At 38.8% G+C, this 23,371-nt stretch overlaps 1 protein-coding gene across 4 annotated transcripts in view; it reads right to left on the bottom strand.

Moving 5' to 3' along the window:
- LOC136435845 (arylsulfatase B-like) overlaps positions 1-23,371 on the bottom strand; it is a 32,890-nt gene that overhangs the window by 3,513 nt on the left and 6,006 nt on the right. For 3 of the 4 annotated variants that reach the window (XM_066429558.1, XM_066429557.1, XM_066429556.1), the window contains exons 5-9: positions 20,923-21,113; positions 18,470-18,677; positions 14,525-14,762; positions 6,676-6,839; positions 76-360 (exon numbers count right to left, since the gene is read on the bottom strand). In XM_066429558.1, coding sequence (XP_066285655.1) covers positions 95-360; positions 6,676-6,839; positions 14,525-14,762; positions 18,470-18,677; positions 20,923-21,113 — 1,067 coding nt within the window. In that variant the 3' untranslated portion in view covers positions 76-94. Of the gene's footprint in view, positions 1-75; positions 361-6,675; positions 6,840-14,524; positions 14,763-18,469; positions 18,678-20,922; positions 21,114-23,371 lie in introns of those variants that run through there. The other variant, XM_066429559.1, reaches the window with a different exon arrangement.

Here is a 23,371-nt window from a genome sequence, read left to right as displayed (position 1 = left end):
AGTCAGGCCACGTCATGCATTTCTTTTAAAGACCAGTTATTCTAAAAGAATCGTTTGTGAGCTTTCGAACCTCACCTTGTTTTAGGTGGGAAAGTCATAACCAGGGCCCAATGACATCCCCATGCAAGGCGGGATTTGATCGAGGGTCGGGGTCAGGCCAGTAAGGTGGAACAGCAGTCTTGTTGTACTCTGCAAGTCTCTGAAGGAGTCTGTGTACTATCTCTGGATACTCCCCTGAGAGGTCTCTTCGCTCTTGAGGATCGCTGCGAATATTAAAAAGCCAAAGCTGCTTAGCGCCTGAGTCGGTAGATTTTTCAAAAGTCTTGCGAATCGACGACTTTACCAACCAGTCAGCATTTCCTGAAAATCACAAAAGTCAATATTAACATCTTTAATTTAATTCCTTTCTGATTAATACAAGGTGTTGACAAAATATAATTTGACAGTAAGCTTGTGATAGATGAAATAATGATGTTCCTATATCTTGGGATCAAAATTTTTGTTTCTAACAAAATTTGGCCAGGAGATGGAAAGAACAAATATTTAAAATATCAAACAAGAAAATTTCCAATCTCATATATTTGCGGTGAAAACTCACGTTTTTTTATTATTTTGGGTTAGATTTTACGATCTTTAGTAAACTGCTCTCCCCAGCTGATGTAAAAATGCCCCACCGATTTCGCGCCAAACCACACACTGGGCGTTGGGGGTTTGGTTGCGGGGTAAGGTGGGGGATTTCTGAATGTGCGAACATGTTCGGAAGGTACCATTGTGCAGCTTCCACGGTCCTTTTTTGTTAATAGCCTCTACTTATATCAATATTTGATAGATATCTCTCTGTTACTGTCAATAAGTCATACCATAAGAAGTTAGAATGCAAATATCAAGAAAATTCCTGTTTTTGCAATATACTGTAATCTTACATTGTTCCATTGGACAATTCTCAAAACGTCACAGCCTCGCAATTTTACTTTCGGTCACTGAGTGGTTCGAAATTTATCTCATCTAATTAGCTTACTGCGTAAATATTATAACATCAAAGTTACATGAAATAACTTAATATGTAAGTACTTTAGGGAAATAGTGGTTTGTATAAAAAGCTTGAAATTTACATCAGATTAACCCTCATCCGACCGACACATTTTTGCGACGAATCTGGCCGTATGGGGTCCAAACGGACCCCATTTTGCTTTGCCCCCTAAATATATTTCTGGTGGATCTTATTGTAGTTATTGTGCATATCCTGTTACAATAATCTATGGAGAATATTTTGACAAGTTTTGGTGTTGATGATTAAAGCTCATTATGATAATTTATGTAGAAAATGAGGAGAACCCACATTTTCCTTTAACCCTATCTAGACTGGGGGGGGGCTAAAAGTGCCCGCGCCAACTTTGACATCGTATAACTGCCAAATGACGTATGCTGAGATTACCATACTTGGCGACTTTTCCTAGAATTTAGTTGGCAACAATTCCATGATAATAGTTGAAGTTTATCATTTTTCCTGTTGCCATGGCAACGGGTTTCTGACAGGCATTTTATACAAAAAGTCACTAATTTAAAAAAAAGAAGATATTTCTCAGGTTTTCTTGCTCAACCACACTAGTTTACCAACATGTATAACATCATATGTATTTAAATGTAAGTTTCATGATTAATTATTCATAATTTATGCTAATTTGATTACGTAATCGCTAAAAATCCAAGATGGCGGACAAGATGTTTATTTTAGGTATAAACAGGCTTTTTGCCTTCAAATCCGTCACTACCTGGTATTTTCTTAACCAGAAACATTCAGATTAACGTTTCCAGTCTCTTTCTTTTGTGATTTGGGGTCATAAATGGAAAAAATGTAATTTAAAAATTTCAAAATGGCCGATCCAAGATGGCGGATGACAGGGATCACTAACGACACATGACGTCATCCTATGACGTCATTTCGACGTCAACGTAATCACCATTGACGTTGTATGCCTTGGCATACCTTAAAATCAATAATACACTCTATTTTGTTTAATACCTTTCAATATTATGGGACTTCCCTATTTAGTCTATAAAATCACATCGATGACGTCATAATTACGTAACATTACGTCATAACGTCACAAAATTTACAGAAATTATAAAACTTTACGTGAACATCACTCCCTCCAAATTTGGTGAGGATACATTATACCGTTTGGAAGTTATGAGGACTTACGTAATAAACAATGCGAAATTATCTGGGGTCCGTTTTGACCCCAGCGGACAACACGCACACTTTAGAGTATAACTTCCGCAAAAATCGGTCAATCCCGGTACAAATTTGTCAAAAGTTGTAAGACATGTACATGAACAAAATCATGGAAGGAATTTTTTCTACAACGAAAAATGTTGATATGGCACACATTAAAACACGCCTGGGGTCCAAACGGACCCCATACGGTCGGATGAGGGTTAATTTAAACGTGCCTGTCAGAAACCCCTTCGCAAAATTAACTCGAAAAAAATAACTTAAGCCTCACACGACACGAGTTAATTTCCAACAATGTTGCGCCTTACCTTTCTACAAAAATGATATGATAATTGGAGGTGTATAATATATTCTTTTTTAGAATACATATATGCTCGGTGAAAATGCAAACCATTGGTATTTTTCAGCCCTCAAGCCATCGTAGGTTTTTTACGACTAATCTTACCGTATGGGGTCAAAATTGAGCCCACAATGTGTTCTACAAATATGGCTAATTTTTGGTAACTATTTTTGTGATTTGTATATATATATATATATCCAGACTGGGGGGGGGGGCTAAAAGTGCACGTGCCAACTTTGACATCGTATTACTGCTAAACGATATATGCTAGGACTACATCATCATAGCTTGTCGTTCATCTCTATCCAGTTCAGTGCGACTTTTTTCGCTTTCCGCAGGTCTGAGTCTGTGCAGGTAGGTGAGAGTCTGCAGTTGTTCATCAGGTGTTGCAGGGTTTGGGGGTCCTCACCGCAGCCGCAGGCTGCGCTGTTGGCCTTCCCCCACCGTAGCAGGTTGTCACCTGTCCTGGCCACCTTTGCCCTTGCCCGGTTCAGGGCAACCCAGTTCCTTCTGGGCAAGTCGGCCCCCGGGGGCAGGGACTCACTGGGGGGTGGGAGTGCCCTGTTGTTGTTCGGGTCACTCCTCTTCCACATCTCGATCCTGAGGTTCTCTGGTGTCTTTCCCACTAGGCCTCGTAGAGTCATGAAGCTGTGACGAGACCTCAGTCGCCGGGGTACCTCCTGGTGCCCATGTAGAGGATGTCTGGGATCCTTCTGCTGTTTGTCCCGCTCGGTCCTTGCTTGGACATCTCGTCGGATGCCAGGCGGGCAGATTCCTGCCAGTGTGTAAAAGGCTTGCAGGGGTGTGGCCTTCAGGTTACCTGTGATGGTGCGGCATGCCCTGTTCAACTCCACGCCAGCCTTTGGGGCATGGGATGACCTCTCCCACACTGCGGCGCAGTACTCAGCAGTAGAGTAGCACAAGGCCAGTGCTGTCTGCTTGAGAGTCTTGGGCTAGGACTACCAAACTTGGTGACTTTTCCAAAAATTTTGTTGGCAACAATTTTATACTAATTATTCAAGTTTATCTTTTTTTCATGTTGCCATGGCAACGGGTTTCTGACAGAAATTTTATGCAAAAATCATTATTTTTTTTTAAAACAATGATATTTTTCAGGTTTTCTTGCACAACTACACTAGTTTTCCTACATGTATAACATTTTATGTAATTAGATGTAACTTTCTTGATTAAATATTCATAATTTATGCTAATTTGATGACGTAATCAGTCAAAATCTAAGATCGAGGACGATATCACTATCATTTCAGCAGGCTTTTTCGCCTTATAAATCGTCAATACCTGACATTTTCTTTATCAGAAACATTTAGATTAACGTTTCTAGTCTATTTGTCCCTTGAGGTCATAATTGGAAAAAGAAGAATTTGAAAAAAAAATTCGAAATGGCCGATATAAGATGGCGGATCAAAAGGGACCGCTAACAGCACATGACGTCATTCTATGACGTCATTCGACGTCAATGTACTAAAGCATTGACGTTGTAAGCCTTTGCATACCTTAAAATGAATGATACAATCCATTTTGTTTAATACCTTTAGATATTACGGGAATTCCCTATTTAGCCAATAAAATCACTTCTTTCGATGACGTGATAATTATGTCATATAACGTCATAACTTCACCAAAATTACAGGAATTGTATAATTTGACGTAATTATCACTCCCTTCATATTTGGTGATGACACATCATCCCGTTCGGAAATTATGAGGGGGGGGGGTCGAATCAGCACCCCCCCCCCCCGATATACCAAAAAAGCCCAGTCTGGATAGGGTTATGAATCTATAAGGGACAGTTTGACATGATAAGGTGTAAAGAATGTCTGTTCATTATCATAATTTATGCAAAAATAGTGAACATCGTCTTTTGCAACTAACGCTATTCAGACAAGCGGACTCTTTTGAGGCCTGCGCCAACACTTAATGTCATATAGAATCTGAATGTATTACGCTGGAACAACCAAACTTGGTCACCTTTGCCAGAATTTCGTTGGCAACAATTTGAATTTAATGAAATAACTAATCAATGTTTTCATGTTGCTATGTCAACCGGTTTCTAAGAGCCATTTTTTGAAAAAGTCGCTAATTTGGGATTTTGTAATGTTATTCTAGGGCTGTCTTTTTAAACTGCACTTATTTCCTTACTATATCAATATCAACCAATTTAATTCACTATCACTTTAATGATTTAATATACATATTTCATGCATACTTGATAACGTCATCGGTCAAAATCTAAGATAGCGGGCGATATAATCAGATAAACTACAACCGGTTATTTCAACCTCAAATTCCATCATTATATGTTTATTCAAACAGACACAATCTGAATATAAACGTGTTGGTCCATTTGTATTGTGTTATTAGGTTATATGATGAAATAATGCATTTGAAATAATTCAAGATGGCGGAACCAAGATGGCGGATTTCACTGGCGTAACCTCATATGAATATAATCTTTATGACGTCATGTTGACGTCCCTCCTGTTGCCATCTACAAATAACGTCTTTAGATATATTATGATTTATCATACAGAATTTCGATTTAAGCTTTACCTTGTACCGTTGAGTAATATGGAAATTCCCAATTTGTTGCTGTTCGTCAATAAAATCACTTAAATGACGTCATAATATCTCACAAAGTCATTAATCTTTACGTTCATTAAAAAAAAGTTTCTACAAAATTATATTTTGTAACTTACTATGATCATTAAAATCCTTATCCTACATGTTACTAGATGACAAGTATCAAACAATAGGGGATATGTGTGCAGATTTCGCTAGGGTCAGTTTTGACCCCGCTGAACCACGCGTAAACTTTCTATGATAACTTAATCAATAAGAGCCAATCTCGGTAAAAACTTGTCAGAAGGTATAAGACATATATACAAACAAACTCATAGAAGGAATTTTGTTTTAGATTCGAAATGTCAAAATGGCAAATGTTTATATACCCCCGGGGTCAGTTTTGACCCCATACGGTGGTTTGAGGGTTAAACTGCATATTTTGGCTTTCCCCAGACGCAACAAAATATTTTCTTTAAACTTATAATAGTAGAATCCATTCCAAGTCACAGTCCAGGGTTCTTATTTTCATATTTTAGAAATATTTTCATTTTATTGTTATTATTTGTGTAAGAGATTTGATACTTTTGAAATATTTTGAATGTGATTTCAACTTTAGAAAAATCTTTATATTTTTCCAAAAGTTTAGAGTTATTCATGATGTAGAATATTATATTTACAGTAATTGCTAAATAATGGAAACAGTATTCTATATTTATTCACAATTTTCTACTATTTCTTACCATTTTTGTTACCATTATTTGTAACATCTTTATAGATATGTGGGAGGGCTGGAAAGAAAGAAATTCACACATGCTTGCGAAGTATAGGGAATAACGCTTTCCACAAAAGACCAAGCAGTGTCCTGCAGTTAAATATAAAGATGTACAAAAGCAGACATAAGGGCCAGATTAGCACCTACTTTTATGGGGGTAATCAACACTCTACCATTGTTAACCATTTCTACATTTTTTATAAATATTTCTACAAGCAAAAGACATAAATAGATATTTAGAAAGCATTCTAAATAAGGAGATTTTTGTGCAGCTATTATTAAATATTACTAAATTTCCTTAAATAAATTCATATGTCTATAATCGTTCTTTTGGAGAAAAAAATTTAACTATTGTCACTCAGATATTTTTTCATAAGAATTTTTTTCAAAATTATTACAAATATCATTATCAAACCCTCTTAGTGACTTGGAATGGGCTCTATTTGGCAATCTCAGTGAAATTAGATGAGATCATGGGAAGACAAACAAAAATTACACATTAACATTCCTTGTTGATTTAATTAGCCAACCACACTATCAATGTCGTTACATTTCATTGTGTTTCAAAGGTGATGATTGGTTCATTTTTTCATATTATTAAAAAGCATCACAGTTTCGCAGTGCACGGGGCGTGTGTACTAAATTGAACTGGGACTACATTATGAAGGTGAAGAATATGCAGCAACAACAGCTGAATAGAACAGAAATCTTAATTTGTGTGTATGTTGCACATCCACAACTTACCTGGCTTTCCTGTAATTAGCTTCCAGTCCCCTGACCTAATAGCAGCTCGTATAGAAGTGTCAAATATGTTGTGGTCTTGAAACATCACACTATTGGAATTGACTTGCCGAATCAAAGGATTGATGTTGTGGAGAATCTCTGTTCTCGGGGACGCTTTTCCTTCACTGAAATGAAGTTAAAATATTCATTTAACAACATCATTTATATCCGGTTCTGAACGATTCTGACGAATCCCACAACTAGGTTGTATATATGAACAACTATGCTTCTGCTAAAGTTAGCTTAACGCTTACCACTAAGCAAAGAACTTGAAATAGTAATGATATATTATGTATGTTGGTAGCAGCGGGAAAGACGTTATGTCGATTAAGGTGTGTTGCCTTTGTATTGCAGCCAACGTTCCGGCTTTTACATTTTTTGTTCTGGACATGCCATGATCTTGTTTTTTCATGGATAATAGCTTTTGATGTGAGGATAAGGTGGTGCACGTTTTGGACGGTATTGGTAAAATATTCTAGGGGAGATAACTGAACAAAGGAACGACAGATTCCCATGACATTTGTATGCATGTAGAAAATTATGCAAAGACTTAGAATAACAGTGAATTGAACAACTCCTTGTTTGCCACAATATTTCTTTCTGGACTTGGCCTTTTTGGGATTCCTGGAACGGGGGGAGGGGTGTTCCCACAGTCAAAACGTCAAAATTGTATGGTGTATAATCAAATTGGCATGGAATGATGTATATGTAAAACCTAATCAATTTTAGTAATTTAGTATTGTTATCATGTAATATAATGTATAATGTATAATGTCTTTGTTGTGATTTAATTGGTTTAAGCCGTCTGAACAGTAAAAACCAGTTATACCACGGGCAATAGGCTACGGTATTTATGTTGGGTAACCGCCGCGGTACATGTTTTCGCTCAAATGCTCCTGAAGACGGTCTCTCCTGTCGCTCACTCCGGAAATGCCCCACCCCTCATTAGCGGGCACGGTTTCTCCCGTCGTCCTTTGCGCTTATTACATCTTACTTTCAAGGAAACACTGGGTAGGAAATCGGCATTCTCAATCAGCGTTACCACTTGAGGTGATTTCACTGGACGTCGTGGTGTAGCGGACCTTTTCGGTGCATTGAAGGGTATTTTGGGACTCAAGTGACAACTTGAAGAGTGACAACATTTTAACGAAATCTAGACTATACAACAGTACGTTATAATGTGAAGAACAGTAGGTTTTTTCGCTGTTTTTGTCTGATAATTTTTCATAGACGGAAATGTAGATAATACGATAGTTCTTGAAACTGAAACCAAGGAGGACAAATTCTTGTGTTGGAAATATGTACCGCGGCTGCGGCGTTGGTTGCCGCAGTGCTTTGGTTCTCGCCGTTACACAGCACGAAATCGAATATTTAAGCAAACTTTCCGAATGACGGAAACAAGAATTAAAGTTCGGAAAATATTTCAGCAGAGTTTACGGGGCCGTTAATGCCGCTGAAAGTAAGATTTGAGCTTTCCGCAACCTTTCCGCGTTCGTTAACATGAATTAAATGCATACTATATCTTTCCATGGACTTTAAGCATCCTTATATACATCGTATAGATGAAACATTATGGTACATCAGTAACCAATATATTCTCCAAGCAGATATATTCTCTCCTGGGGACTAATAGTGCCTCAATTTTCAAAATCTTTGAGAATAGCTGATATACCCGAAACGGTCTTCGATCTTTAAGATACACCCATTTGCAGTAAACACCGATCCCGCTTAAGTCATTTCTGTTACAGTTTTTTTAAACAACGCACCATGCATGTGCACGCACATTTTACGTCTACTTTGTGGCAAAATTAGACATACAGTCCATACCTGTCTGCGTCGGAGTTGATCTTCTTTTATCCGTGTTTATGCTACAGCTTACAAAAAACAGCAGTTATATTCTAAGGTATTTTCCCCCTTTTATGTTAAGGTAGAGAAAAGCTGTCGGAAAGCGGACGTTTTCCCTCGCAGTTATTTTTACCTTTCCGATATCCTTCCGTTACATATAGGCTCGGTTTACATAGAAGGGGGGAGACCTCCCCCCTTTTATGTTTAGGTAGAGAAAAGCTGCCTGAAAGCGGGCGTTTTTCCTCGCAGTTATTTCTACCTTTCTGATATTCTTCCGTTATATATAAGTTCGGTTTACATAGAAGGGGGAGACCTCCCCCCTTTTATGTTCAGGTAGGGAAATGCTGTCGGAAAGGGGGCGTTTTCCCTCGCAGTTATTTCTACCTTTCTGATATTCTTCCGTTACATATAGGCTCGGTTTGCGTAACCCACTCTTATGTTTAGGTAGAGAAAAGCTGCCGAAAAGCGGGCCTTTTACCCCGCAGTTATTTCTACCTTTCCGAAATCATTCCGTTACCTTTAGGCTTGGTTTACATAGAAGGGGGGAGACCTCCCCCCCTCTTATGTTTAGGTAGAGAAAAGCTGCCGGAAAGCGAGCGTTTTCCCTTGCAGTTATTTCTACCTTTCCGATATTCTTCCGTTACATATAGGCTCGGTTTGCGTAACCCCCTTTCATGTTTAGGTAGAGAAAAGCTGCCGGAAAGCGGGCGTTTTCCCTCGCAGTATTTGTACCTTTCCAATATCCTTCCGTTACCTTTAGGCTCGGTTTACATAGAAGGGGGGAGACCTCCCCCCCCTATTATTTTAAGGTAGAGAAAAGCTGTCGGAAAGCGGACGTTTTCCCTCGCAGTTATTTCTACCTTTCCGATATCCTTCCGTTACATGTAGGCTCGGTTTACATAACCCACTCTTATGTTTAGGTAGAGAAAAGCTGCCGGAAAGCGGGCGTTTTCCCTCGCAGTATTTCTACCTTTCCAATATCCTTCCGTCACCTTTAGGCTCGGTTTACATAGAAGGGGGGGGGGACCTCCCCCCTATTATGTTAAAGGTGCCCTAAGCGATTTCAGAGGGTAAAACTTGAAATATTCTTGGGAAAACAATTCTGTTTGGTGAGGTTGAAATTTACATTAACTTCCCTATATTAGCGCATCTGCATCATTATTTCATACTTTGGGCGTTTAAAAATAGCACGGTAGCAAGCCACAAAAGGAGTATTTCATTTATTGGGTCCCCCCAAAAATCAGCCCAGAACCCAGCCGTAACCGTTTTCTGTCGACAATTTTCGGTAACTTCCGGCCGCGTGACGTAACAATGCCCAAGCACATTGATCCATGACCACGTGATTATTTCTTCGGAAGCGTTCGGCACTTATCTGTTAGAATCGTGCATGTTCGGAAGATTTGAAATGATGGCTGGCCGGTACGTTGAGATGGTAATGAAACATCTCCAAATTTACTAGCGAAATGCCATGTGACAGGGCATTACCCAATGACAGACAAGGGTGGCTTTTTCAAACTAACCGTATATCCCAGAGACAGAGATTTTTTACAGCGAAGACAGCTCATGAAGGAAGTTTGAACTCAGTCGTTTCAACCCACAAGTTATGGCCACAACGTTGTTCTTACCACCCGGAACCCGGACGGAAAAATGTAAAGCTGGGACAAGGACATCAGTCTGTACAACTTGGTGAAACCAAGGCGTTTTCATAGGATTATACTTCCTAGGTGAAACCAAGGAGGTTTTGGTGAAACGGATCCGGAGTAGGATGGAGATGCTGAACGGGGCATGCGGGCACGCGATTCGGGACGGGGAAATCATTACTTTGTTGTATCTCCTAATCCACCCGGTACCAGTGGAGACAACGGTTAAACAACGGCGTGAGTGAAATCGGAACCTTTCTACCTGTCTTGATAGGAACTATTCCTGGCGACTCGCCCAACACTGGGACCGGAATCGTGGACTTGGAAATGGCGCAAAATGGTGAAGGGAGAATTTACCGACACTACGTGAGATTCGGATCCCTCGTTGACCGTGTCAAGTACAAGTTAGAATATAACGACTGATGACGAAACCTCAAGTACCTAGTAAGTGTTATTCAACCCGAAATGATTGTATTACTACTATTCACTCTATTTGGCCAATTTCTACTATTTTCCTAGCGATCCGCGGAGCCTGGTAGAGGCTAATAAGATACTAGCCTGAATGCCAGACCCCCAAACTCTGAAATATCTATCGTCACGAAAGATATTTTAGAGTTTGGGGGACTGGCATCCAGGCTAATAAGATACGGGAGGGAAGAAAAGTTAGTGTTAGGGGTTACGTTTTGGTGTCGATGTAATAGTTAGCTAGGCCACTTGGAAGTACATTGTAATAGTCAGTAGTTGGGGTAAGGAATAGCCTGAATAGTTTATCGATGTTTGGTATAAGGTGACATTTTTTTAAAGATGAAACTGGTAGTCCATATGTAAGAAATCATTTATTCAATTTTGTATGTGTTTATTTGTAAAGATGGGGAGGGGTCTCGCTATAATGGTGTAACACGTTTTTATGCAGTATTATCATCTTTGAAATAAATTGTTCTTAACTTTTATCGGCCCTGTTGCCTTTCATATTCATATTTACCTGTCTATGTAAGGTTTCGGAATGTTTAAGCCATCCGTAGCAAGTTAAGTCGTCGTAAAGGATTAAATTAGATACTGTGTAATGAAAAGGAAACTTATTGTAGAGACTACGTTTTAGCACGTTAAGCTCGTGTTTTTAGCACGTTAAGCTCGTGTTTTTAGCACGTTAAGCTCATAAAAAGGCTACGGAAAACACCAGGAAAGGTATAGCTTTAGGTAGTCCTTAGGCTGCGTGAACGGCACATGAACGTAGGGAAATCGTGACGGAAATAGATTATAAAGATGGACGAAAGATTACGGAATTAAATGTCTTTCCGTGTTGGATCTTCCGTAAAGGTACGGAAAGATTGTCCATAACGACGCCTTTACGCCTTGCAGATACCACGTTTGTAGCACGTTAAGGTCTTAAAAAGGTCACGGAAAGCCCGAGGAAAGGTACAGCTTTAGGTAACCTTTCAAGCTGTGTGAACGGCACATAAACGTAGGGAGAATCGTGATGGAAATGGGTGATAAAGATGGACGAAATGGTACGGAAAGGTCTCAATAAGCTAACACTTTCCGTCTTGGAACGGACGGAAAAATTGTCCTTAACGACGCCTTTACACGTCGAATAGTCGCGTAAATACACGTGAAGAAGTGCAGAAACGTACCTGAACGAACTAAAGATTGTCCATAACGACGCCTTTACGCCTTGCAGATACCACGTTTGTAGCACGCTAATGTCGTAAAAAGGTCAAGGAAATACCGAGGAAAGGTATAGCTTTAGGTAACCTTTCAAGCTGTGTGAACGGCACATAAACGTTGGGGGAATCGCGACGGAAATGTGTGATAAAGATGGACGAAAGGGTACGGAAAGGTCTCAAGAAACTTACACTTTCCGTGTTGGAACGTACGGAAAAATTGTCCTTAACGACGCCTTTACGCGTCGAAAAGTCACGTAAATACACGTGAAGAAGTGCAGAAACGTACCTGAACGTACTTTCGGAAAGGGCACCTTATATGCAAAATTTAAGCAGACGTACAGGGGTCGTTAAGTTGCGGAAATAGTGAATAAACGTCGCGTTTACGCTGCATTTAAGTATGCTTAAATACCAGATTTCGTGCCGTGTTAGAGAGATCATCTTCCATTTTGTATTCTTGTTACTCTAATGTTATAAAGTCCTCCTCAAAGTCACTGAAATCGAAGTCGCCCCACACGAAGTCATTATCGCCGGGTCACACCCGTGAAAACAAAGCATCTTTGCCAAGCGCTCGGCGTGAGATGAATGCATGCATATCGGAGTAATTAGCACCTTGACGCGACTTTGCCTCTCCAAACCCGCTATAATCTTGGTACAATGGAGACTTGATAATTGTGGGGAGGGTGGGGGCAAATATGCGACAACATGAGCTTCAGATGAGACCAACCTCCTTGATGATATAAAACTTTGGCGAGAACTGTGGGTAACATGTCAAATTTTCCTCCCTCTGATTGGCTAGCCGCTATGTCATCATGTTGTGCAGCAGCGGCGTGCTGCGACAGGAGTGGTACTGCTGGTAACGGAGTTAGCCGGAAATCGAGCAAATTCCGACAATAAAAATGCCGAATATTTTTGTTGTAAACAACTTTTAGGCCCGCAATCTACTCTAGATTGGTAGTAGATGTCTCGCCGATGATAAATCGTTTGAATGTTGTGAGTTGGATAACGAAATTAAGCAGAAATTTGCTATATTTAAAAGGTCGTTTCCTACCTAACTCGCCCCTACGGGGCTCGCTCAGACAGAGTTCGGCTCTACCGAACCCCGAAGCCCCGCTCGTGCCTAGTGTGGTTGATCAAAAAATCTTAGAAACCTCATGGTTCAAACCGAAATAAGAATATACCCGTCAGAAACCCGTTACCATGGCAACACAAAGATGACAAACTTATACTATTGTTATAAATTTCAGTAAAAGTCACCATAAACAGCAATGTGACGGACTTCTCATGTCTATGTTGCATTTATTCGAACAAGGGTGTATTTTTGCCTCATAATCTAACCTACTTGGGTTTTTTTTCAGAATACGGTCAATTGACATTCTTTGACCTAGGGAATTATGATATCCCTGACGCTGCCCTTTGGGATCTATGTCAATAGCTGGTGGAAAATTGGAATCAAGGAAATATTTGTTAACGTTACAAATGCAGAAATATCCCTGCTCGTATATGACTGTATTTAAAAGTCTTTTTCGCCCAGTGAAATGACTTGATGATAATTCTACACACTCGAAGCAAATCAGTGTAGATGTTGTGACAGGTCTTTTCCTTGTCTTTTAAACATTTGGTAATACTATGCAGTCGACATTTTAAGATTACTTCAAGACATCCTAAATTATCTAAATTGTCTTAACCTTATTGACATATCTATTCTGAGTTTCGATATAAAACCTTGTTTTTCAGTCCCATCCCTAGTCCCTGACGAAAGATATGCGTTTCAAAATGCTATCCGATTGCTCAAGTAACTATTTATGTTTTATTCAAAAGACAAGTCCAAGAACAGACTGCACCAATGGCATGCTGCACCGTTATATCATTCGTACGTTCAAATTATGATATTCTGTTGATATTTATCAACCATTTTATACAAATGTATTATTTTCCAGACAATCTAAAAATCTATTTTTTTTCAACGGGATTTTGACAAGCATAGTGTACTTTTTTTACTAATCTAGGTTTGAACAATGATGTTTCCTGGTTTTCTTACTAATCCCAACTTGTTTTTCATGAGCATCAAAGTAACTCAAAGTACATTTGTAATTACTTATTGATGACTTATTCTAATCGGATGAGGTCATTGGTCGAAATACAAGACAATGAAACACATAATAAAAGGTATGGTTAGGTTTTTGTCACTCGAATTTCGCCACTATAGATTGTATTTATCCTACAAAACATTTAAAAAAACATTGAAAAAGTCTTAGTAAAAGATTGCAGATCCAAGATGGCTGATCAAGAAGGATGTCAGTCAGATATGGCGTCATTATGATTTTGACGTGGTTGACATTGAAAACAAACGTGTTAGCAGACGATAAGGCACCATTTTATGTTCACTTTTTGTTCAAAAGCTATCAGTATTAACTACCTGAGTATTATCTGAATTCATTTTTGGACAGTTTTAGGTTTTGGGAATAGCCGAAACAGAAATAGAATAAAGTTATACTGTAATTACAGTATATTAAAAGGACTGCCATAAAAAGGTCGTTTACTCCATGCGTTAATTCATTTACAGTGTGCACGCATCCTTTGAATAATTTGAATACTGTTCTCCTCTAGCAATCCGGACAAAGACTTTCAAGAGTTCCAAAAATAAATTCATGCTTCACATACCTTATGGTGTCCCAAACGTCATATCCATCCAGAGGTTTTGTTCCAATGTTTGATCCACCTGCTAATCTTACAATGGTGGGGAACCAATCAGAAATATGGATCAGTGCATCAGATGTTGTTCCTTTAGATTTTAGGAGCGGGCTGCTGACAAAGCCCACACCCCGGACACCTCCTTCCCAAAGAGTGTTTTTGAATCCTCTAAGGGGCCAGTTGCTACCAGATTTACTTGCTCCATTATCTGTTGATATGAAAAATATGCATCAATGTCTTAGCAATCATTTTTTTCTCTCTTTTGAGCATACTACCTAGTACCCATCCACTCTCTTCTCTTTGCCTTTCGTGGTATCGTGGGTGCTGACTCCGTCACACTTCAGCTGCAATTTTTTTTATCGTCTGCCCCTGAAATTCGATGGCTTTATTGGAAGCAGGTATCTATTGGCGGCGGGAAGTGTAATGGGTTTGGACCACCGTTCAGCATTGTTTGAAGTTGCATGGCGTTAAAAACATTTAACGCAACCAAACCCCGGTAACATAGAGCGTGCAAAGTATATGAGATGTATAACCACTTAAATCGAAAGACGATTGCAGATATATCACAGGTAAAAGTTTGTGGTGTTAGAAACAATATTTATAGAATCGCACAATTTCGAAGCTATTTTAACCCTACAGCTGCATGCAAAATCATTCACCCCCTTCACATTTTGGACATTTTGGAAAAATGAGGAACAATACAACTGCAGAATATTACTAAATAGTGATAAGTGGCAAACAGATAGTTTATTGCAATCTAATATCAGGGCAATGTCAATAATTGCTTCATTGTTCACCCAAAATTGCAACTTTCGCACAAAAAGGAAGGTTGCCAAATTATTCAGCCCCAAAGAGGGTCTTTAGTACTCCGTGCAGCACACATAATTTCGGTCTAACCTGCAATTACCTGGTGCAAACGGTAACGATAGTCTGTCAAAAGCTTCTGGCAGCTCTCTTTACGAATAGTTGCCCATTTTTCGCCGGCAATGGTCTCCAGCTCAGCAATGTTCTGAGGTCTACGTGCCACACCGGAAATTCTCATTTGTGTTTAAGTCTGGAGGCTGTAATGGTCACTCAAGAACCTTCCTGCCCTTTTCTCTAACCTGGCTTCAAGCCTTTATAGATTTTGATGCGTGTTTGGGGTCATTGAAAGCCTGATAGTCTTTTGATAATTCATTAATATATGATCGATATCATAAAATAATTAACCTAGCAAGGTCGCTGCGGAGATCCTGGAGCAGAGAATTTTTCACCGGTTGTAGTGATAATCAGCTGCCACAAGGATGTCTCTCCCGAAAATTAGAGTAATGCTCAGGTTTAGAGAAATGTTGATACTTAACATCATTTTTGGGTTGAATATAACTTTTGCATATATGAGCATCTTTAGATATTGTAAGATAAAATCATTTTCAACATTGTAATCATTTTCAACATTGTTTTCAACATTGTAACTGTATGTGCTGTGTTAGACGCCCAAAATTAGCTACTGCTGCCTGGGTGGTCATGTATTGCCTGTTGCAATTTGAATAAAATAAAATAAATAAATATTTTTTTTTTTTCGGAACGACTTTGAGAGACAATAAATCCTTAGGCCAAATTATAACTTTAGATGCCATAGCTACGAACCTAGCCAAGGTTATTAGGTCTAAAATCCTGTTTTGTCATTTTGCTAGCACATCCATCCATCTGGCAGCCGTATATCTCTCAATAGATTGTTTTTACACACCCTCGCGAACTTACTATCTGCAATTACCTAAATGTTTGCGTAGAGAGTAGACAGCACAAACATAGAGGCCACACCATCCATTCTTCAAGTCATGATTAAAAGACGTATAGAATTAACTCATTGCTATAATGAAACGTTTCGAAAGAAAACTGTTAAAAGTGGCAAGGCGTAAGAAATACGTAATCGGAACATAAGAACACGCAAATCGCGCATCAAATTTACTTACGTACGGTACAGGACTGCCTGAGTAGAGTAAACCTATACATATCCGTTGAAGCGGAAAAAAATCTGTACCCTTTTAGAACATTAACCAGCACTGCAACCTGGTTGAAACTGTAAGGAATAAATCTAGCGTTACTCCTACAGATCAGGCCCGACTATTTACCTGAGTATAACCTCGGGAGGATGAAATCTAAAGGAATACATTTTTCCTTGATAAACATCATCACGGAATGCTTTATTTTGGTATGAAGTGTTTGGGCCTAGGAATAAGAAATCGCAAAAATACTGGACCATGAAGATACTTGCCCGTTGCTATCTTTGGTATCATGAGTGATTTCAATGTTTGTTTAGCGAGGTCAGAGTAATACATAGGAAGAGTGGTGGAAATCTGTCAGATTCAGTAGGTTTTGATCAGAGATAGCATCACAGGTTGCTATGATGTGACAAAACATATGTATCACTCTGGGAACAACAGAACACTAGTAAATGTTAGGCGAATCCCGGCTTGTCACAGAGTTATTATTTTCTGACGATGATATTTTCCTAGCGGGGTCTGCAGCAAAGTAATAAGGGCAAATGACAAACATGGCGATGCACCGGGATCGCGATCGCCTATTATTTCTAATGATTCCTTGTTCCAAGGAGTATATACGTGTATACATTAGAAATAAGGGGTGATCCCGATCCGGGAGGTCGTTGGATTCAATCCCAGATTTTAGCAATCTGCAATGTTTTCTGTATTCCTTAATATTTCACCCTTCTTTATGCACATAACAGTTCCCGAGTAAATTAAAGAGGGTCGGGGAGGTATGCCAGTTTTATAACAATATTATAAGTTGATTTTTTTTATAATGCCACTGCAACAGCTTTCTGACTTATTCTACAACATTGAATGATTTCAGATTGTAAAAAATCAGGTTTCATTTTTTTTAAAGTTAGCCCAGACCTCTTCCCCTACATCATTAGCATCATAAGTAATGACATGTAAAATTTAGTATTACTTTTAGATATAGTTTAATTTATTCAGATTTAATGGCGCCATTGGTCAAATCCAAGACGGCAACGTTACAACCATCATATTGGTATTTGAAGTTTTTCACTACCGTGCCCGTGGATATCTTTAAAAAGAACATGCATACCTATATTTTCATTCTGTTTTTAATGTACTTTTGGGTTATATATTGTAAAATAGTATTCGTAAAAAAGGAAGATTATCAATCAAAGATTATTCCCAGAAAGTTAGCTAAATGCAAATTACTTCATTCTATGTGGAATCTATCCAATTCGTTCAAAAAGCAGCCAGGCGTGAGATGTACGAACACGTGACTTTGCTGACACGTTCTATTACGGATACGTGACGTCAGTAACTGGTCAAACGAGCAAGGAAGCTTATAACGCCCACCGTCTCTGTTGAGTGATGAATGAAGTGCCCTGATGTATATGGCCTCCTTTATACCTCTCATAAAGTAGTCCTGCTTAGTGTCCAGTATTCTGACTTTGTCCAGTGAAACGGTATGGTACAGTTATTCAATGTGATATCTGACAAAAGCAGGCGGCATGGGCGATGGATGTGACTGATGATAATGATTTTTGGTGCGTAGATAGCTTGAATAATGATTTACTTAATTAGAAACGAATTTTGAAAATCAGATAAATTTTGCATAGATAATGAGGAAAGATTATACGCCTAATGCATTTCACGAAGGGACTCTCAAACATGTAACATATGTAACTGATTGGATGTATTCACGGACATCTGATTCTAATTGACATAATTTAAGAGGACATTTCGTAAACCAATAAAAGGACTATTCAACCACGTGGTATTTTTAATTGAGATAGAAAGGAATGTTGCTTGATAGAAAAATAGGCAAATGAAGACCTTATTTCCATGATTACTGAGAAGCTATCATAATTTCATACTAGAATATGACGGCAATTTTTGAAGCTGAAAAATGTATACTGACCAGTAGAGAAAAATAGCACAGAGTTCTCCCATAAACCTGATTCCTTGAGAGCGCGGGTTATATTTCCAACAGCTTCGTCCATCGCTGTTGCTACAGCAGCGTATATTGCCATGTTGTTGCTCTTGATATGGTTGTACTGGTTTATGTACTCCTCCGGGGCCTCCAGAGGGGCGTGGACAGCTTGGAAAGGTAAGTACAGGAACATCGGCTGTAGACAACAGAGTTTTTTTAAAGAAGATGGTATGATTGAAATAAAAGATGTCTTCTTTTGTGTGCTGTGATTAAAAATTGAATAACATAATGTATGGTAGGATGGTAGGTCTTATTCTAATTTGTGGATGCAGGTTTAAAAGTAGTTTAGGTCACACTTGTTTGTCTATTTTCTTTAGTGTATAGTTTTGTCACTAGTCTGCGCCCTTGCACACGAATGCAAACTTATAACCGTTCATAGACTGGTTATGTAATTTGGATGTTTAGATAGCAATGTTTTATCCAAGACATAGATAAACAAAGGTAAACAGGGCTGATTTTTTGGGAAATACTGTTGGGAAAACATAAAGGAAAGCTTTAACTATTGCTTCTGAACGACGTGTAGCAGGGCTACCAAAGTTGGTTAAACAAGGAGGTCTTTAGGTTATTTTTGCTCAACCACAATTGCTTCCTTACATTATTAACATTGTATTTATTCTAATGTAACTTTCATGATTTGATATTCAAAATTTGCCAATTTAATGACGTTATCGGTCAACATCCAAGATGCCGGACCAAGTAATTACTTAAGGTAAAATTCGTCACTACCTGGTATTTTTTTTAGATTTAAAAACCTTTAAACAAACGTTTCTAGTCTTTTTAAAAAATATTTTTGAGGTTATAAGTAGAAAAAAATATGTTTGTTCAAATTCTCACTGTACGAAATGGCCTGACGGATAATAAGCCGGCCGATCCGGAATGTGCATTATGGCGTTTACCTTATGAACCTCAAATCCGACAATTCCGGCGCCGTATACGTCTGGATACTTGAAACGTTTCGGGTACAAATATGTTTACTCGTATCTTTCTTTTTTTGTATATTTGCAAATATGTTTGAAGTTCGGATTATTTGCAAGACGGGAGTTATCTCGGATCCTGGTGGATACAGAACTGGGAACCGAGTCCGATATCCGAATTCCCCACAAGACACTACGTGGTTGCGAGTCTACCATGGTCGACCAGTGAGTGGCTTGAGAGTTAAAGGGAATTTGGTGTAAACTCAAAGGCGCGGAATTCGTCCCCCCACTACCCCTTGTACTAGTCGATTCATCATTTAGAGGGACTGCCCTTTGGCTTTGGTAATTACGGATTAAAATTCCTCTTTCTGTCTAGTTTGGACTTCAGTTATTCTTCCATTTGTTCTTGACATGTAATCGCGCATCATTTAATAATTCAGACAATAAGAACTCTCCTGCTGACCCGTCCTTCTCCACCGTTATGATCTGGGAAATGTATACATTTCAGTCTGTTAATACTTGTCAATGGTCAACAGACATTTGTGTCTGAGTAATGTTTCAGATACAAAACAGCAGGCAGTTGAGGGGTAGATAGTTAAAGATAGCCTGTAAAGGAAGGGAAGACAGATGTCATATCAGTTAATCAATATCATTTTCAAGTTATAAATGTATGTTTTACGTTTGCAATTAAAGGATGCACACTACATTCCTGCAAACCCATTACCATCATCGGCACACAGTTCCAGGAATCCCAGCAAAGCCCTGTCTAGATACATGTGACCTAGTGCTAGAGATTGTCCGCTTTACTCAAAATGTCATTTATTTCAAAAAAGACGTGAAAGTTGGCGCGGGCACTTTGCGATGAAATATCAACTGCTCTGAAAAAAGATTAAAATCTGTAAAGTCTGCAATTTTTTTTGCGGGAATTTAGCGCCGTTCGAGCATGACTATAATGAAGGATTGTGCTAGGGTTACCCATTGTCGTTTACTTCAGTCTTTCTTATAGCGTTATACTTGAAGAACAATGATCGTTAGTATGCACATAATTCAGTTACAACGATAGGAAAGCCCTTACTTTTCCAACTACTTTCTTGACGCTATTAGAGAAAATCATTTTGTGTCAATTCCAAGAACGCTGAGTGGCATGGGAAGTTCACGTGATAAACGCATAATGAGTTTCCCGTCGGTGCGCCCTAGATTGTTTAAATATCAAAGGAGTGTTTGACATCAGCTATGTTGAAAAGACACTTGCTATCGCGTGAGTTTAAACAACATGATAAAATAACCGTGTCGAATTACGTTTGAAATATGTCATGCATAAGAAATACAAAACAGTCATGATATTGAAAATACCATAAACACTGCGCCTGGATACAGACGAACATTAATCGAGACTATGGACTGCAAAGCCGTATCCTTTCAAATGTATCCCCGATTGATGAGCATCAAAACTTAGCTTTGCCCTACCTTGTTCATTTTATGTCGATGAATAATCTCCAAAGATCGGTTGGTATAGAGATGAGTAGAATACGTTCCATTTTGATCCAAGACTGCTGAAAACTGATCCCGTAAGTCCAAAGCTCTGTATTCTTCCGGCGTCCCTACTTTTTCATTAGGTATTCTATGTGTCCAGTAGTCCTCACCACCGCCGAGAAAGCCTGAATACACCAAAGTAAAAGAAGAAGAAAAACGTATAAAAGCTACCTAGTCGGCATATCAAAAATATAAAACTGCTAAAACCAAACGTAATTCAAGAACGTAAACAATCGAATGTATCTATATGCTGCGGATTGTTCATTGCAGTAGCTAAGTAGATAGGTGCAGGAAAAAAACAATAAAGAGGCTGCACATTGGGCCTTCTAGCAGCTTCCTATGGTAATAAAGCGGAACTTTTAAGTTTTGTCTATAATTCTCTTGAAGTCCTCTGGTCGTGTTTTTAATTGCTCCTGGGGTAGGGAGTAGGATGTTCTAAAATAATGATGATAAAAATAGGTAGCAAAACTATTCATATGGTGGCATTTCATACTGTAGCATGTAGCTTTAACACTTGGTGTCCTGGAATTGAGGTTAATGGTACTAAGAACACGCGTTATTGAACTTTAGATCAATTAAAAAAAGGAAGTATTGAAAGTATTTAAGGTAAGGAGGAGGAGGGAAACAACAAGAGGATTGCAGAATTCACCAAAAATTCACTTATGCGCCCTGTACCCCCTCTTAAAGGAGAAGAACTTAACCAGAGACGTTAAAACTTGCATTTATACTACCATACTGAGACCAGTCCTGCTATACGGAAGTGAAGTCTGGACCCTAACTAAAAAACTGAAAAGTAGGGTACAAGCAACCGAGATGAGAGTACTGCGGCTCATCTTTGGAGTCAACAGAAAGGATAAAATCAGAAACGAGGTCATTCGCCAAACACTGTCCGTTGAGCCAATACTGGCATTGGTTGAAAGAAATCAACTGAAGTGGTTTGGACACCTGCACAGAATGCCAGAGGACAGAGATGTAAAAAGAATCTTCAACTGGACACCTAAAAAGAATAGGCCAGCAGGCAGACCAAGAAAGAGGTAGCTAGACCAAATCGTTGAGATTACTAGAAGAGAAGAACCAAACTTCCAAATAGTGAAGAAAATGGCTGAGGACAGAGAAGTATGGAGAGCGTTCATAGCGAGGCTGACAACTTACAGGCCGTTGGCCTAAAAACGTCAGGGTGAGAAGGGTGAGAAAAAGGGTGAGAAGATTGAAAGTATTTAAGGAAAGGGTTTTTTCATACAATTCTGTAATAAGGGTAATACTCAGAAGCAGCAGGACCCTCCGCATAACACGCGAACACGGGACAGTGTTGAACGGATACCAAAGGGCAGAGGTCAGATTTCAAAGATTACGGATTTGAAGCTATAGTTATTGTATTATGGCGGCCGCGCCGTCTGCGTAGCGTCATTTGCGTTTATGAAGTTTGATATTATTGGACATGGTGAAAGTATGCTATCTTGAGCATCGTGAATATTGGTTGCGTCACCACAAAAATGCCACCATTCTCTCAGTGACGGACGAGTGGTACTTCCAAAATGCATTTTTTTGCATCAACAGGTATAGAGAGAAAATATAACATGTTTAGTATTGGCATATAACATGGCATATAACATGGTTTATTTTTTGCTAGATTATTATCATTAACTTTTATTTGAAAACTCCCAAGATGACGTCTCTGCTGATGCATGTATACAGTGTAGCGTTTATATTAAAGTGTGTGTTTTATTGTATTGTTACCCTTAAATCTCCAACCACATTAGCTTTATACGACTTATCTTACCGTATGAGGTCAAAACTGACCCTACAATGTGTTCTACAAATATAGCTTTATTTGGTGACAATTTTCGCGGGTTGTACACATATATTTATAGTTTAAGTACTCTATAAGGGACATTTTGACATGATTAGGTGTAAACAATTTCTTCTTATTATCATAATTCATGCACAAAATAGTGAACATCGCCTTTTGTAACTAACGCTATTCAGACAAGCGGGCACTTTTTAGGCCTTCGCCATGTCATGATGTCATATAAAATCTGAATGACTTACGCTAAACAACCAAACTTGGTCCCCAGGACAAAATTTCGTTGGCAACAATTTGAATTTAATGAAATAACTAATCAATGTTTTCATGATACTATGGCAACCGGTTTCTGAAAGCCACATATGGAAAAAGTAGCTAATTTTGGATTTTACAATGTAATTCTAGGGCTGCCTTTTTAAACTGCACATATTTTCTCATATCAATATCAACCAATGCAAGGAGGAAACCTCCTTGACCAATGTAATTCACTATCACTTTTATGATTTAATATTCATATTTGATGCATATTTGATTACGTCATCGGTCAAAATCTAAGATGGCACACGATATAATCAGATT

Source organism: Branchiostoma lanceolatum, chromosome 5, assembly GCF_035083965.1.
Source record: "Branchiostoma lanceolatum isolate klBraLanc5 chromosome 5, klBraLanc5.hap2, whole genome shotgun sequence".
Classification (NCBI taxonomy): domain Eukaryota; kingdom Metazoa; phylum Chordata; class Leptocardii; order Amphioxiformes; family Branchiostomatidae; genus Branchiostoma; species Branchiostoma lanceolatum.
The sequence above is the reverse complement of the archived record's forward strand: the minus strand, read 5'-3'. Positions and strand labels throughout refer to the sequence as shown.